At 49.6% G+C, this 17,953-nt stretch overlaps 1 protein-coding gene across 2 annotated transcripts; it reads left to right on the forward strand.

Annotated features, from left to right (window-relative positions):
• Positions 1–3,490: 3,490 nt before the first annotated feature.
• Positions 3,491–9,674, forward strand: CDC42EP2 (CDC42 effector protein 2). Of its 2 annotated transcripts, none has more exons than XM_019955227.2 (2): positions 3,491–3,892; positions 8,245–9,674. In XM_019955227.2, exon 2 carries the CDS (start codon positions 8,537–8,539, stop codon positions 9,167–9,169), a length of 633 nt encoding a protein of 210 aa, XP_019810786.1. In that variant the 5' UTR covers positions 3,491–3,892; positions 8,245–8,536; the 3' UTR covers positions 9,170–9,674. The 2 variants fall into 2 exon arrangements, with proteins under 2 accessions (XP_019810786.1, XP_019810787.1); XM_019955228.2 differs by lacking the exon at positions 3,491–3,892 and adding an exon at positions 3,923–4,587.
• Positions 9,675–17,953: the final 8,279 nt, after the last annotated feature.

The following is a 17,953-nucleotide window of genomic DNA, read 5'->3' on the forward strand; positions in this document are numbered from 1 at the left end:
CTGGGCAAGGGGCACAGGCCGGCCTGGGTGAGTTGGTGGCTGACAAAGCCTGGGTGGTAGGAAGGGGGAAGGTACAATACTTACCCACCCACACCACAACTTGGCCTAGGGCCCCCTTCCTCCACTGTCCAGGTCTCAGCTTTCCTCTGAGCCACTAGGCCAGTCCTGGCAGAATCCACCTAACTGACGCTCCTTGGGGAGTTGAAGGAGTGGCCAGGAAGGCTCCAGATTAACAGTTGAAACTTCCCTGCATTTGTTTTCCATTGCTACCGTAGCAAATCACCACCAACGTGGGGGCTTTGTTGTTGTTCAGTCGCTCAGTCCTGTCCAACTCTTTGGGACTCCATGGACTGCAGCATGCCAGCCTCCTTATCCTTCACCAACTCCCAGAGCTTGCTCAAACTCATATCCATTGAACTGCTGATGCCATCCAACCATCTCACCCTCTGTCATCCCCTTCTCCTGCCTTCAATCTTTCCCAGCATCAGGGTCTTTTTCATTGAATTGGCTCTTCGCATCAGGTAGCCAAAGTATTGGAGCTTTAGCTTCAGCATCAGTCCTTTCAATGAATATTCAGTACCAATTTCCTTTAGGATTGACTGGTTTGATCTCCTTGCAGTCCAAGGGACTCTCAAGAGTCTTCTCCAGCACCACAATACCAAAGCATCAGTTCTTTGGTGCTCAGCCTTTTTGTATTGTCCAGCTCTCACTTCCATAAGTTGGAGGCTTAAAACAACACAAATTTATAAACTTCCAGTCCCGTTGATGAGAGGTTCCAACATGGGTCTAAAATCAAGCTCAGTGGGCTGTGTTTCTTCTGGATGCTCGAGGGGACAACCCGCTTCCTTGTTTTTTTCCAGCTTCTAGAGGCTGCCTGTTTGTGGCCCCTTCCTCCATCTTCCTAAGCAGCATACAGCGTTCCTGCCTCATCACATCTCTTTTTCTGACACTCCAGTCTCCCTCTTCCACTTTAAGAACCATCAGTCATTATTGTGCTGGACCCACCCAGATAATAAGGATAATCTCTCTGGGTTTTTGTTTTGTTTTTTAAAAGCACAACACAATTTTTAAAAATTCATTTATTTGTCTGTATTGGGTCTTACTTGCCTCACATGGGATATTTTGTTGCAGCACAAGGGCTCTCTAGCTGGGGGTGCACCGGCTTAGTTTCTCCGCTGCACATGGGATCTTTAGTTCTCCACCCAGGGGTAGAACCCATGTCCCTTGCATTGCAGGGTGGCTTCTTAACCACTGGACCACCAGGGAAGTCCCAATCTCTCTGTTTTAAAGTCAGTTGATTCAGTTCAGTTCAGTTCAGTTCAGTCGATCAGTCCTGTCCGATTCTTTGCAACCCCATGAATCGCAGCACGCCAGGCCTCCCTGTCCATCACCAACTCCCGGAGTTCACCCAGACTCACGTCCATCGAGTCAGTGATGCCATCCAGCCATCTCATCCTCTGTCGTCCCCTTCTCCTCCTGCCCCCAATCCCTCCCAGCATCAGGGTCTTTTCCAATGAGTCAACTCTTCGCACGAGGTGGCCAAAGTACTGGAGTTTCAGCTTTAGCATCATTCCTTCCAAAGAAATCCCAGGGCTGATCTCCTTCAGAATGGGCTGGTTGGATCTCCTTTCAGTTCAAGGAACTCTCAAGAATCTTCTCCAACACCACAGTTCAGAAGCATCAATTCTTCGGCGCTCAGCCTTCTTCACAGTCCAACTCTCACATCCATACATGACCACAGCAAAAAACATAGCCTTGACTAGACGGACCTTTGTTGGCAAAGTAATGTCTCTGCTTTTGAATATGCTATCTAGGTTGGTCATAACTTTCCTTCCAAGGAGTAAGCGTCTTTTAATTTCATGGCTGCAGTCACCATCTGCAGTGATTTTGGAGCCCCCCAAAATAAAGTCTGACACTGTTTCCCCATCTATTTCCCATGAAGTGATGGGACCGGATGCCATGATCTTTGTTTTCTGAATGTTGAGCTTTAAGCCAAATTTTTCACTCTCCACTTTCACTTTCATCAAGAGGCTTTTTAGTTCCTCTTCATTTTCTGCCATAAGGGTGATGTCATCTGCACATCTGAGGTTATTGATATTTCTCCCGGCAATCTTGATTCCAGCTTGTGTTTCTTCCAGTCCAGCGTTTCTCATGATGTACTCTGCATATAAGTTAAATAAGCAGGGTGACAATATACAGCCTTGATGTACTCCTTTTCCTATTTGGAACCAGTCTGTTGTTCCATGTCCAGTTCTAACTGTTGCTTCCTGACAACAGTTAGAGAAACAAGGTTTCTCAAGAGGCAGGTCAGGTGGTCTGGTATTCCCATCTCTTGAAGAATTTTCCACAGTTTATTGTGATCCACACAGTCAAAGGCTTTGGCGTAGTCAATAAAGCAGAAATAGATGTTTTTCTGGAACTCTCTTGCCTTTTCCATGATCCAGCAGATGTTGGCAATTTGATCTCTGGTTCCTCTTCCTTTTCTAAAACCAGCTTGAACATCTGGAAGTTCACGGTTCACATGATGCTGAAGCCTGGCTTGGAGAATTTTGAGCATTACTTTACTAGTGTGTGAGATGAGTGCAATTGTGCAGTAGTCTGAACATTCTTTGGCATTGCCTTTCTTTGGGATTGGAATGAAAACTGACCTTTTCCAGTCCTGTGGCCACTGTTGAGTTTTCCAGATTTGCTGGCATATTGAGTGCAGCACTTTCACAGCATCATCTTTCAGGATTTGAAATAGCTCAACTGGAATTCCATCACCTCCACTAGCTTTGTTCGTAGTGATGCTGGCAAACTTAATTGTTCTTTGCCATGTAACAAAACACATCCACAGGTTTCCCTTCTTTAGGGGGAGCCATTACTCTGCCTACTGGATTCTGCTTCTCCCCATCCTTCCCTCCCTCCTGGCTTAGGTGACCTTCGCCTCCACCCTCAGCATCCTCCCCTCCTTCAAGATGCCTTCCTGACCCCCTCTCCTCCCCTCCCACCTTTACAGTATGGAAGATTTTATCATCTTGGTCACATTGTACTGTCACAGCTGTCAGGTCCCCTTACCTCGTTACCATCCACTCTTTGCAGGATCTGCCTTTCAGTAAATGTTTCTTCTACTGAATGAATGAACCCACCAACCGACCAATCAATAAGCCTCCTGGTCACCGTCATCCGCAAGCCCCAGGACCTCACCCTGCCGCCGCTCAGGCCCCATCCAACGTTGTAAAGAGACTGAGTACCAGTCCCACCCCCGCCCCGGAAGCCACCTGGCCTGAAGATAAATACGGTAAATACGGGCGTGGCCTGGCCATTCATCCCGCGCACACCCTCAAAGCCCTCTTTTCTAGGGGACGGCAAAGTCCTGAAAGCTTTCGGAAGTCTGTAATATATTGACGTAAGCGCCTCCGAGGCCTCATTCATTTCCTCAGCAGTCACTCAATACTTTTATGCCAGTGCCCTCCAGGGAGGGAACCCTCCAGGGACGCTCCTCTTCTGAATTCTAAAGAATTCGGTCTTCCGGCTACCTCCCCGCTCGGCCCTCATAGAACCGAGAGTTTTGGCTCTGACGGACATAGCCGGAGTCCGCGGAGTCCAGCCCCATCACTCGACTCGGCCCAGCCCGCAGCGGCCCGAGTTCGGACAGAACCCCCGGTCCTGCGGCTGCTGGACCCCTCAGCTGCGCCTCGGAAGAGGGAGCCCAAGCGGGCCCGCGAGTGGGGCGAGGCTGTGGGTGTGGCCTAGATGGAGCGGCTCCGGCATTGGCTCTACGGGCAGGGGGCGGGGCCATAGGGGCCACGGTCTTCCCTGTAAGTTCGCAGCTCAGGTCTATCCCACAGCCGCGCGGTCCAGCTCCTGCGCTTTCGCCTCTCGCCGGTCAGCCGCCTAAACGCACGTCAAGGTGAGTTCAGGCACGAACTCTGCAGCCAGACCTCGGCTCCTGGGCGGGGGGTCCCTCGAGAGGTGCATCCTTAAGGCGCCTCATCCCCGATCGCTCCTCGGTCCCCAACTCATCTCTACGTAGGTCCTTTCTGCCATGAGATGCACGGCATTTCTCACCCGCGCCTCGGTCCCGGCGGCCACGCCCGCGTTCCCCTCAGCCTGCGGGGCGCCGCGCATCCCGAACCCGAATTCCCGGTCCAGTCCTCCATGCTGCGCTGGGCCCCCCGCCCCACCCCCGGGACCCAGGAGTGCCCTCCTGCCTTTCAGCGCCCTCGCCAGAACCCGGGGTCGTATTTTTAGTCGATGGTGAGGTGTCCTCCTATCTTTAGCCGTGGCCGCGAGTGTCCTGAAACGGATCTGGACTGGGTTGGGCTGCGCTCGGGTAGAGGGCGGGGAGGGGGTCGGCCCCGGAACCCGAGCTGGGGCTGAGTAGCAGGACCCGCCGGAGCCACGGGGCGGGGGCCGCACGCCCGAACTCTGGCCCTGCGCCGAGCGGACACTCGGACATCGCCTAGGCCGGAAAGCACAGGGGAGGCTCCTCCCTGAGCTTGGATACCCGGGCAGGGTCCCCGATCGTTCCCTCTTCCCCCGATTGTCTGGTTGTGAGCCCAGAATCCTCCAAGGGAAGAAGATCCTGCAGACAGTCCGCACCTGGTAAGCCAACTTGCGTGCCTCTCCTTGGGAAGCGCCCGCCTAGATCTGTAGATTCGCTGGAGACCCCGGTGCGTGCAGGACCCCTCCGGGACAAGGGCGGTAGAGGGAAAGCGCGCGCCACCTGGTGGCCACGGAACCGAGCGCCGCTCTGCACAGGGAAGTTGGGAGACCCCGCGGCCAGCGAGGGCGCCTGTACCGGTGGACCCCTCGGCCCAGGGGCTGTTATTTTTCGGTCTTGTCTGGAGCACTGTCCCCGGAGAACCAGAATGCTTGAGGAAGTCCCTATAGGTATTTGGTTGAATAAATGTCAAGGCTGACAGTGACCCGCTAACCCCCTCCTACATCCACACTCTGACTTCCAGTAACTCCCTGGTAATGGCCTTGTTGTCATCCCATTTCATGGATGAGGAAGGTGAGGCCCAGAGAGAAAAGATGTTTTCCAGGTAGCAGTGAGTTCAAGGTTAGGGGCCTGCCTTTGGATCACCCCTGGTGGGAAGTGGCCTAGTATTCCTTATGAGGAGGGGGCTCTGCCTCCAAGAAGTCATTTTCTCTAAAGGAGGCCCCGGGCTCCTTCCAGAGCAGGCCCACAGAGCTGGGATGGCTCCTGTCTGCTCCTCCCAAAGCTGCAGGGTGCAGCCCAGCCCAGCCCCTAGAGCCTTGTCCTGATGGACAGCTCATTCTCATACATCTGGACACTTGCACGTTGAGACATGGAAGCAGCCAAGAGGTAGGACTTAAATGGAGGAGGCTTGGGGACCTGGCAACCCCAGCCCAGATGGATCCGTTTCCCTCTTGCTCCCCAGGCAGTGCACATACTATGGTATGGCCCATTGTATCAGAGACACTGGAACCCAGCTGGGTAGCAGTGCCCACTCTTCCTCTTACTAGCTGGGTGACCTGGGCAAAGTTGCTTGATGTCTCTGAGATTCAGCGTCTGCCTCTGTAAAGGCCAGTGATGACACTGTGTTGTGCCTCGGAGGTTAAAATGGAAGCCATGCAAGGCTAGCTGGAGCCTGGGGTCTTGGTGTTGCCAAATCTGAATATTTGGGGCTTGATGGTTGCAGTTCCCAGCTCTCCCCTGGTGGTTGACACTGGCCCAACCCTTCCCCCCAGCCTCAGTTCTCCTCACATCTGGAATTGGGTGGATACATCTGGCTCAGAGCGCGAGAGCTGTCAGGGACGCCGGATCTGTTGTGGAAACACTCAGGCTGTCTTGGCGCCCCTGTATGATGGAGGGCGGGGGGAGGGGGGAGGTCTGGCCCAAGTTCTGGGCAGATCCCACCAGTTGGCCTCCTTCTCCATGAGTGAAAAGGAAGGAAAACTATCCCAGGATTTCTCGCCTGCCAGGGGGACAGATAGGATATATGTCAGCATGCCTCCAGACCTGGCATGGTGGGCACAGATAAATGTCTTTTAGATAAATGAGTGATGGGAGTCCAGGACCTCAGAGCACGTCCTGCCTCCCTCCCCCTGCTCCAGCTCCTTCCAAGCTTAGCTGGAATTCTGCCACTGGAGAGTCATTCCTTTGTTTCCTGTTAAGCTGCAGGTGCTCTGGGAGGGGCAAGATGTCCGGTCTCTGGCTCAGCACCACTGACCCGAGCTGTCCCGTCCTGGGGTGGGGTTTCCTGAGTAAGGGCCTGGCTGGGGGGAGGACTGTAGTTGGGATTCTGCCTCTCCTGCATCCTCCTTCCTCCATCCTGCTCCCTCCTGCCAGCCCCCTCCTTCTTCTTTCACCCTGCTCCTGAGGCTGAATGCAGAGGGGACTTCCCTGGTGGTCCAGTGGCTAAGACTCTGTGCTCCCAATACAGGGATCCTGGGTTCGATCCCTGGTCAGGGAACTAAAAGATCCCATGTGCTCAAGTAAGAGTTTGCTTACTGCAACTAAAGACCCTAGTGCAACAACTAAGACCCGGCACAGTCAGATAAATAAATAAATATTTAAAAAAAAAAAAAAAAGATGAAGAAGAAGAATGGGGCAGAGGAACTGGCAGAGGCTGCTTGACCCTTCCCCAGCGATTTCCCACCTGCTCAGCCCCTGTTGGCCCCAGGAGGGTGGGCTCACGTGGTCACCCACTGGGCGACCTTGGACAAGTTTCTTTGCCTTTCACGCTGATTCTACACACCAGGCCAGTCCCCTGCTGTGGGAACTAGAGGGAGTGCTCGTTCCACTTCCTTTTTCTGTTAAACCTGTATGACATCCCTCCAGAGTGTATTTATTTTTTCCACCTTAAAAATATCTGTGTTTATTCTGACTACATGAATAATATTGCTCATAAATAATACATGCTTCTTATTAAGAATTTGAGCTTATAGAAGTATGAACAAGAAAGGGGAAGTCACCTGAAATTCTACCATCTTTAGAGAACTACCATCAACATTTGGCAACCATCCTTTCATACTTAGCTTATGTATATCATTTTTTAGTAATGAGACCAGATATTAAAGATAATTTTTTATTGAGGGCAACTTTTCCTCCCATGTCACAGACCCCCACACTCCATCCCTGCCCCCCCCTGCCTCTAGGTAGCCCCTATGCCAACCTAGTGCCAGCCTTCTATATTATTTCCTGCTCCGATATAAGATATAATCCTATGCAGACCTGTATGTGTAGGTACACATACATGCATGTATGGGGAGTGGGGAGCGGAACTGCTTTCAGCAAATGGGATCTTCTAGACTACATTTTTGCATTTTTGCTTCTCTCATTTTGCAATGCCTATGGGAATCTCTCCAGAATGTCTGATAGCTCTAACTTTATTTATTTATTTGGCCATGTCATGTGGCTTGCAGGATCTTAGTTCCCCAACCAGGGACTGAACCTGGACCCACAGTAGTGACTGCAAGTCCTAACCACTGGACCACTATGAAATTCCGAGAGCTCTAATTTTAAATGGGAATGAAAGGAGAGCGGTTGCGATGATTGAATGAGATGGGTTTGCAAAGAACGCAACAAAATCCCAGGCATGGAGCAGAGCCTCCACTCCCCAAGTATTTATATCCTCCACTCCCTCTTCTCCTTAGCTGCTGGGACAGAAAGGAGGGGCAGAAACTACAGTAGACTCAGTTTCTGCCCATAAGGAACTCCTAACCGGGAGGAAGAGAAAAGGGAAGCTCTGAGCAGGCATCTCCCTTCCAGGTGGGATGTGATTGGGCCAAACCGGTATACTTTCGGCTGGGTGGGCTGAACACCTGCTGTGCATCCAGTCCTGGGCCCAGCCCAGGTGGGTGAGACAGAGGTCACAAGACCTCCATCCTCGGTCAAGTCAGGAGCTGAGACAAATCTGAGACAAGTGCCCCCGTCTGCCCCCCACGCCCCCACCCCTGATGACGGCACTGGTCACGTCTCGGGCACAGTTGAGTGCAGATGATGAAGATGAACAGAGCTGTGGACTCAGAGCAGGAGACCAGAACCAGGGCTGTGTATGTGACTTCAGGCCTGTCACTCAGGGTCCCCACTCACAGAGGGAGGGGCTTGGCGCTTGGGATCCAGGCCTTGAGGCCGCAGTAAATCTGTGGAGGAACACAGGATCTTTCCAGGAGGGCTCCCCACAAGAGTAAGCCCCGCATGGGCTCCTGGGGCTCCTGAAGGCACCTGGAAACCAGACAGGTGCCTCGCTTTTGTCCTTCCATCTCTTACTCATATCCTTCGTGTTTCAGCTCCTCAGCCCGGACCGGAAAGAATCTCTCAAGGACAAGCCCGGAGAGTTGCTGCCTACCAGCTTTGCGCCTGCCTGCTTCCGGTTTTCAGAAGCGTTTTCAGCCTTCTTGGGAGAAAGTGATTTTGGCTGTCTCGGCCCTCTGACTTCGCTGATCGTTTCTTAGCCCTTTGGCAAGTGTTTGGTGTCTGGACACCTCGCTCTGGGTGTTTGTGGTGGACGGGGGTGAGAGGAGACAGCGGAGGGCGCGGTCCTGCGAGTGGCTGGTCCCGGTCCCCGGGGGTGAGGTCGCGATGTCCACCAAGGTGCCCATCTATCTGAAGCGCGGCAGCCGCAAGGGCAAGAAGGAGAAGCTGCGGGACCTGCTGTCCTCGGACATGATCAGCCCGCCGCTGGGGGACTTCCGCCACACCATCCACATCGGCAGTGGAGGTGGCAACGACACGTTCGGTGACATCTCCTTCCTGCAGGGCAAGTTCCACCTCCTGCCGGGGACGGCGGTGGACGAGACCCAGGAGGACAGCGGCTTCGAGATGCCCTTCCAGTTCACACGCACGGCCACGCTGTGCGGGCGGGAGCTCCCGGACGGGCCGTCCCCTCTGCTCAAGAATGCCATCTCCCTGCCGGTCATCGGCGGGCCCCAGGCTCTCACCCTGCCCGCCGCCCAGGCCCCCCCCAAACCCCCTCGCCTGCACCTGGAGACCCCGCAGGCCTCCCCGCAGGAGGCGGGGACTGTGGACGTGTGGAGGATCCCAGAGGCTGGCGCCGCCCACAGTGAGCTGACCACCGAGTCCGGGGCGGAGGAGCCCTTCCTGTCCCACGCCAGCTCCCTGCTGTCCCTGCACGTGGACCTGGGGCCTTCCATCCTGGACGACGTCCTCCAGATCATGGACCAAGACCTGGGCCACCTGCAGATCCCCACATAGGACCCGAGGGCGGCTAGTGGGGTGAATGCCACCGAGGCAGGGGGTGGACACCAACCCTGGTCTAGGACTCGAGGTCCCTGGGTCCCACCTGTGTGGTTGTTGGCCAGCGATTTCTCACTTTGAGCCTTTGTCTCCCTCCCTCCCACCCTCTCCACATGGACAGAGTGGCCTCTTTGCTTCCGCCTAAGCCCCACAAGGACACATGCCGACGTCAGCCCAAAGCGCCCCTGTGTGTCTCGGGCCACCTGGACCCCCACCGCCAAATGTTCCTCAGATCCCTCAGACGAAGGCTCTGCTGAAATGGACTCCACATTTCACCTGCCTCTAACTCAGCCTCGATGACACCCTGATGGGAGGGGGGCCAGGGAAGAGGCGGGGCACAGCCAACTGGACCTCTGGCTCCATGCTGTGGATTGGGAACCTGGCATCAGTGACCGGTGTCCCTCCACCCCACCCCTCCCACATGATCAGGGGATTCAAGTTGCAATAAAACTTGCTGCTGCTAGTACTTGTGTTCCCGGTACTCTGTTCCGGGCCCCTCCTCAAGACAGGCCAGGCTCTGGGAGCTTCGGGCTAACTCACTCCAGCCCCAGAGGGCTTTATATGGTGGGATGGGGTGCAGGAAAGGCCTGCCTTCTGGAAGAAACTGTACGGTATTCTGAGCCCATAGTGAGAATGAAGCCTGAACAAACCAAGTGCCAACTGGGGATATTCTGACATTGACTGGGGTGTCTGATGAGAGGTAGCTGGAGTAGGCCAGGCACTGGGCCTGGGAGACTGAGGTCTAGCAAGAGAGGCCCAAGAGCCAAGGAATAACCACAGGCCTAGTGCAAGGGACCAATAGCTTCTCTGGCGTCAGGGGACTGAGGCAGCATGCAGAAGGGCAGGCTAGACCTGGCGCTGGGAGGGATCCGACTGTGTTCCTCAGTGGACCCATCTCATCAGTGCTGCTTGTTGGTCTACAGCGCATCACATGTGCTCCAGGTGCTGGGACGTGACCCCCTGATCTCCTGGAGCTTGAAGTCTAGTGGGGGGAAGGATAGCAAATCTGTAATCAAGTGCATTTTCAACCGTGTTGAACACCGTGAAGAAGACACCAAAATCATGAATGCCTGGGGCAGGGTGGGGTGGTGTCAAGATTCTGAGCCAAGCCTGAGGGCAGACGGGCTTATGCTCATTCTTGAACAAACGCGCTGAGGCACCTGAGTGAATGAGAGAGGATCCAAAGCTTGGCCAAAAGGGCCTAGGTCTCTGAGTCCAACCTAGCCTTGTTGAGAGTCAGTTTTCCCATCTCTAAAATGGGAATCAGCGACACCTGCCTTGCAGGGTTGCTGAGAAAATCAGGGATAACATTTCTTTATTTGCAGATAGAAGGTATTCAAACATGGTTATGAAGGAGAGATATGTGGTCAGACCCAGGTTTTAGAAGGGTCACTACAGAGGCCAAGGGGGAGATAGATCACAGATTAGAGAGGAAAAAGCTGTTGCAGGAAGAGAATTGGCCCCAAGTGGGGACTGAGAGAGAGGGTGGGGCTTGATGTCTGGAGGCGCGTGCTGGCCTCAGTGACCCCTGCTCTTCCACTCTGCTGGTTCCTTTCCATCCTTTTGACCCTACAAATCTGACTCCCACCTCACCTCCAGCCTTTCCTATTTCTAGGCCAAGATTTCATACTAGAGGCAGAGGCAGAATTGGAGCAGGGGACATTTTTCTTGGCCATACTACCTTTTTATTTTTCAGTGATTTTTAAAAAACTGATAAAATATATATAATGTGAAATTTACCATTTCAATCATTTTTAAGCATATGGTTAAGTGGCATTAAATACATTCACATTATTCTGCAACCATCACCACTATCCATTTCCAGAACTTTCTCCATCTTCCCAAAGTGAAACTCCATACCCACTAAACACTGACTCCCATCCCCCAACCCCAGCCACTGGCAGCCACCTTTCTACTTTGTCTCCATGACTTTGACTTCTCTAGGGGCCTGACACAAGTGGAATCACATGTTATTTGTCTTTTGTGTGATTGCCTTATTTCACTTAGCATGACAACTTCAAGGTTTATCCATGCGGTAGCAGGCACTGAAATTTCATTCTTTTAAAAGGCTGAATAATATTCCACTGGGCTTTCCACATAGCACTAGTGGTAAAGAACCCACATGCCAATGCAAGAGAAGAAACACAGATTCAACCTCTGGGTCGGGAAGATCTCCTGGAGAGGGAAATGGCTACCCACTCCAGTATTCTTGCCTGGGAAATCTCATGGACTGAGGAGCCTGGTGGGCTACAGTCCATAGGGTCATAAAGAGTCAGACACAACTTAGTGACTTAGCACCCAATATTCCATTGTCTGTATATTCCACGTTTTGTTTATCCAGTCATCCAATCAATGGACACCTGGTTTGCTTCTGCTGCTGCTAAGTCACTTCAGTTGTGTCCGACTCTGTCCGACGCCATAAACGGCAGCCTACCAGGCTCCCCCGTCCCTGGGATTCTCCAGGCAAGAACGCTGGAGTGGGTTGCCATTTCCTTCTCCAATGCATGAAAGTGAAGTCGCTCAGTCGTGTCTGACTCTTCGAGACCCCATGGACTGCAGCCCACCAGGCTCCTCTGTCCATGGAAGTTTCCAGGCAAGAGTACTGGGTTGCTTCTACCCTTTGGCAATTGTGAATAATGCTGTTATGAGCATGGGTGTACATATATCTGAGTCTCTGCTTTCACTTCTTTGGGATGTGTTCGGAAGTGAGATTGCTGAATCCTATTATCATTCTATATTTAATTTCTTAAGGAAGAGCCATTTTCCATTGGAGCTGCACCATTTTACATACCCACCTGCAAACTTTTTGGTTTTAATCAGAAATTTTGGCCATCATTTAGAGAATAGGGGTTGCAGTATCTGTAGTGGGATTTTGAACCCAGGTCTGTGAGGCCCCAAAGCCCGTACATGATTGCAACCCTCTCCTCCCACTGGGGTTCAGCTTCAGACCCTGGTAATGTATGAAGGCAAAGGGTGGGGAGCTGAAGGCCAGCACCGTCTTGCCTGCAGGCTCCCCCTCAGTTCTTGGGTGACTTGGCCCCATCTGCCCAGGAGGGGAAGACAGGAAACACGACACTTTCCTTATAGCTTCACCCAGCCAGAAAACAGCACGTCACCTCAGACCTGAGATGAGGATAAAGTGGCCATGGAAGGCGGACCTTCTTGTCCTGGGTCCCTGGAACTGCTCCCTACCTAGCAGGCACATTCAAAGGACTCTGGGAACCCGCTCGGGGCTACCATGCCTGGGTGGAGAAAGGGAACTGGATGGGGAAACTGAAGCATCGGATTATCTAAACTTGGGACTAAGGTGGACAGAAGTGGAGTGAAGGACCTTCCCCCTTCAGTTTGAATAGAGCTGTACATACTCCCTACAGATACCACTCCCACAAAGGAATCCCCCTATATAGGAAGTGAAGTTGTTGGATGGCCAAAAAAAAAAAAAAAAATCCCACAGGAATTTCCTGGTTTCCCAGTGGTTAGGACTAGTGATTTCACTGCTGTGGGCCTGGGTTCAATCCCTGGTTGAGGAACTAAGATCCTGCAAGCTATGTGGTATGGCCAAAAAAAAAAAGCAAATATCCCCACAGTCCACTGTTTTAAATGCCTGACATCCATGCACTTCTTTATTGGAGTATTTACTCTTAAAAATATTACATATATTATTTTCTATAACCTGTATATATCACCTCTGGTATAATATGTCTGTCCCTGTCAAAAACACACCCACTTGGGACTTCTCTGGTGGTCCAGTGACTAAGACTCCGTGCTTCTAATGCAAGGGGCTCGGGTTCGATCCCTGGTGGGGAATCGGATCCCACGTGCCACAACTAAGGGTCTGCATGCTGCAACTAAAGATCCCATGCTGTAACTAAGACCTAGGACAGCCAAATAAATACTAACTCATTAATTATTATAATAACAATTTAAAAAATGCATTCACTCATTTCCCAAAGGGAGACAACTCAAAACCTTGTAAAGGATCACATCCACTTCCGAGTCCAGGATGTCGAGATGATGCCCATTACCCCTGCAGTTCTTTACCAGCTCATCTCAATAGTTTGCAAACTATAAACTACACTGTACAGTTAATCACCACTGTGTACAACAGTGGAGAAAAACAGAGAAGCGTGGGAGAATTAAAATATATTTAAAATTATACTTGACACAGCAAGAAAAGAAATATATGTAGAAGTTATAGACTTTTCTACAACAAAGCTGTAGCTGGTATGAATAACCTCTCTTCTTTGCTACACGGCTCCTGTTCGCTTTGCCTCCAGCCTGCATTTTGCCTGTTCAGGGTTCTTCACCAGGTTGACACATCCCAGACCTACTTTTTTCAAGAATCTGAGCACTTGGTGGATCTCCCTGTAGAGAACTGATATTTCCCCCAAACCTTTTATTTTGAAACATTTCAAACCTACAGAAATACTGAAAGTATAGTAGAAGGGGGCGACAGAGGATGAGACAGTTGGATGGCATCACCGAATCAATGGATATGAGTTTGAGCAAATTCTGAGAGATAGTAAAGGACAGGGAAGCCTGGCGTGCTGCAGTCCATGGAGTCGCAAAGAGCTGGACGTGGCGTAGCCACTGAACAGCAGCAACAATGTACACCCACATATCTGCATCTAGATCTGCCAATTATTACCGTTTTTCCTAATTTGCTTTCTCTCTTGAATATAAAAACTTTTTTCCTGACCTTTTGAAAGTAAGTTACAGATGTCACAACTTGTCAGTATTTTTTCTGTTAAGTCTTTCTTGAGCTTTCTTGGGCTTTCTTTGCCATCTTCAATGTGTGAGTTGGTGTATTTCATCACTTTTGGGAAATTATTGATCATTTTCTCTTTAAATATTGCCTTTACACCTTTTCTTTCTCTTCACCCTCTGAGATTCCAATTAAATATATCTCAGATCTCTATATTTATCCTGTTTCTACCCTAATTCTGTATTTCCTGTCCATATGTCTTCCATGCTGTATTAAGGACAAGATAATATCTTCCTGCATATCATACAGTTCAGTGGTCCCCAACCTCTGGAATCTAATGCCTAATGATCTGAGGTGGAGCTGATGCAAGAATAATAAAGTGCATAATAAATGTAATACACTTGAATCATCCTGAAACCATCCCGCCCTCCTCCAGTCCATGGAAAACTTGCCTTCCACGAAATGGGTCTCTGGTAACAAAATGGTTGGGGACCACTCTGGTAGCACACTCATTCTGTCTTCAGCTGTGTCTAATTTTCTTTTTAACCAATCTATCGTGTTCTTAATTTCTGTTATTGTATTTTTCAGTTGGAGGAGTTCGATGTGATTCTTTAAAAATTCTGTTGTGACACTTAACAGAAACTTGTCACCTGCAGATGTTTTTACACTTGTCTTTATCTTCTTTAAACTCAGTAAGCAGTGTTCTTTTATGGTCGGTATCAGATAATTGCAGCATCTGTAATCTCTGTAGGTCAATTTGTGCTTTCTATTGGGTGCAGTCAGTTCTTATGCAAGGTTTCTCGTTTTTTTTCTGTGCCTGGTTGTCTTTGACTAAGTGCTGGATATTGTATATGAAAAAGTACTTTTAGGACATAATTTAAGGCCTTGGATGACAGTACATTCTTTCAAAAAGGATATTTCTTCGTCCCAAACATGCTCACTTCTACTAGGTGAACAGAGGCATTATAAGGATCAGTTCAGTTCAGTCACTCAGTCGTGTCCGACTCTTTTGCAACCCCATGAATCGCAGCACGCCAGGCCTCCCTGCTAAGTCACTTCAGTCATGTCCGACTCTGTGTGACCCCATAGACGTCAGCCCACGAGGCTCCCCCATCCCTGGGATTCTCCAGGCAAGAACACTGGAGTGGGTTGCCATTTCCTTCTCCAATGCAGGAAAGTGAAAAGTGAGAGTGAAGTCGCTCAGTCGTGTCCGACTCTTAGCGACCCCATGGACTGCAGCCCACCATGCAATCCCCTTCGTTCATGGGATTTTCCAGGCAAGAGTACTGGAGTGGGTTGCCATTGCCTTCTCCATGTTCATCGTCAATTCCCGGAGTTCACTCAGACTCATGTCCATCGAGTTGGTGATGCCATCCAGCCATCTCATCCTTTGTCATACCCTTCTTCTCCTGCCCACAATCCCTCCCAGTATCAGAGTCTTTTCCAGTGAGTCAACTCTTCACATGAGGAGGCCAAAGTACTAGAGTTTCAGCTTTAGCATCATTCCTTCCAAAGAAATCCCAGGGCTGATCTCCTTTAGAATGGACTGGTTGGAGTCTTCTCCAACACCACAGTTCAAAAGCATCAATTCTTCAGCGCTCAGCTTTCTTCACAGTCCAACTTTCACATCCATGCATGACCACTGGAAAAACCATAGCCTTGACTAAACGGACCTTTGTTGACAAAGTAATGTCTCTGCTTTTCAATATGCTATCTAGATTGGTCATAACTTTCCACCCAAGGAGTAAGCATCTTTTAATTTCATGGCTGCAATCACCATCTGCAGTGATTTGGGAGTCCCAAAAAATAAAGTCTGACACTGTTTCCACTGTTTCCTCATCTATTTCCCATGAAGTGATGTGACCAGATGCCATGATCTTAGTTTTCTGAATGTTGAGCTTTATAAGGATGGGTCCACTTTAATCCAAATTCAAGGCTTGAGTTCCCGGGACCACTAGTCCATTGATGTTGGGATCACACCTTAAAGTATATATGTATTAGTAGCGGGGTATCTGACTTGGAGTATCTGACCTTGCACAGGCTCTGAGTTTTGATTTTGACCCTCCCCACCAAAGACCACCAAATAAGAGCTGAGTTTCAGTTATATCTTCAAGATCAGTAAATGTCCCCAAGACAAAAACTGTCTTGAATTCTGGGCTTACAGCTCTGGGTTTCAACTTTCTAAATGTTGGATCAGTAATTCTTCACTATATTATTAGCTTGTCAATGCTTTTAAGATTTTTTCTTTTTCTTTTTTTAAGATTTTTTCCTCTTAAAAAGAGGAAAAATCTTATTTTCTATTTCTCCCTTTTTTATTTTCTATTCAGTAGAAAGGTTGGAATTAAATACCCAACCAGGAGGCCTGTCTCCCATTAACCACCTGAATGCAATATTAGAAAGATCTCCTGGGTTTTGTTTACATTTCTCTTTGTCCTCAACGGGTAACAGCAATCCTGCTTACCCTAAACAATTAGAATCAATCACCCCAGCCATCAATGATACTTCCTTTTTACTTTCTTGCCCAGTGACAGGTAGAACTCAAAACAGCCCATTGGCAATCTCAGATCCTATTAGTAATTCAGAGAAATCATTATTGCGCCCCCTGGTGGAAGCCTTCCTCGTGTCCCAAAGGCTCTGGATCAGCCAGAGCCCAGAGTGGCGAGAACCGAAAACAAAACATTTTGCAAAAGAACCATTAGCTGAGATTGCAAGAGGCTGCACTCCCACTTCCACTTCTCTGTAAGAGAAACACTATATGTATCAGTCACTGGTTCAGAGCATATAGAGGATCTACTGTTCAATGATGGAGCATTTCTTAAAAGAATCCTAACACAGAGATTTCCCTGGTAGTCCAGTGGCTAAGACTACACTCCCAATGCAGAGGGGCCCAGGTTTGATCCCTGCTCAAGGAACTAGATCCCACATGCCCCAACAAAGTGTTCACATGTCACAACTAAAGATCCCACATGCTGCAACAAAGATCAGAGCTCCTACGTGTGGCAACTAAGACCCAGCACAACCAAATAAATAAAGAAAAAATCCTAAAAGAATCAAAAGCCATTGGCACTGGGCTCATAAACTGCCTTTCCAATAACAGAGAACTAGGCTACTTATCATTACTAATATCTTTTATTTTAAAACTTTTATTGAGATGTACCTACAGGAAGCGCACAAATCTTGGGTGGGTCAATGAATTTTTACAAAGTGAACAAAGTTGTGTAACCCAACAAGGAATATTACAAGCATCTTTGTAGCCACCTTATGCCCCCTCCTTGTTACTATCTTCCAAAGTGAACCACTTTCCTGACTTCTGCCCCATAGTTTAGCATGTGTGATTATTTGATATAAATGGAATCACACAATATGTCCTCTTTGGAAATTGGCTTCTTTTTTTCAAATATTAAGTTTTTGAGATTCATTCATGTTGTTGTGTAGCAATAGTTTGTTTTTTTCCATGTTGCTTAATCCACTCTAGTGCTATGGGCATTTGGAATGTTCTAGTTTGGGGCCAATACAATTAATGCTATTGTGAGCATTCTTATACATGGTTTTCCATATATGCATGCACGAATACAATTGCTGGGTCAGAGGGTATGTGTGTGTTCAGCTTCAGTACTCACACACTGTCTTAGCTCAGGATGTTGTAACAAAGTACCATAGACAACAGATATTTATTTCTCACAATTCTGGAGGCTGGGAAATCCAAGATCAAGGTGCCAGCAATTTGGTTCCGGTGGAAGTCCACTTCCTGGCTTGTGGACATCTGCTTTCTTGCTGGGTCCTCACATGGCCTTTCCTCACAGAAAGATCTCCAGCTTCCTCTTCTAAGGAGGGCACTAATCCCACCATGAGAACTCCACCCTCAGGCCGCATCTAATTACCTCTGAAAGATCCCACCTCCAAATACTATCAGACTTAGTGGGGAGGACTTAAACCTATGAATTTGGGGGTGGGAGCTTCCCTGGTGGTTCAGACAGTCAAGAATCTGCCTGCAATGCACGAGACTGGGGTTTGATCCCTGAGCTTCGAAGATCCCC

This window comes from Bos indicus, chromosome 29, assembly GCF_029378745.1.
Source record: "Bos indicus isolate NIAB-ARS_2022 breed Sahiwal x Tharparkar chromosome 29, NIAB-ARS_B.indTharparkar_mat_pri_1.0, whole genome shotgun sequence".
Classification (NCBI taxonomy): domain Eukaryota; kingdom Metazoa; phylum Chordata; class Mammalia; order Artiodactyla; family Bovidae; genus Bos; species Bos indicus.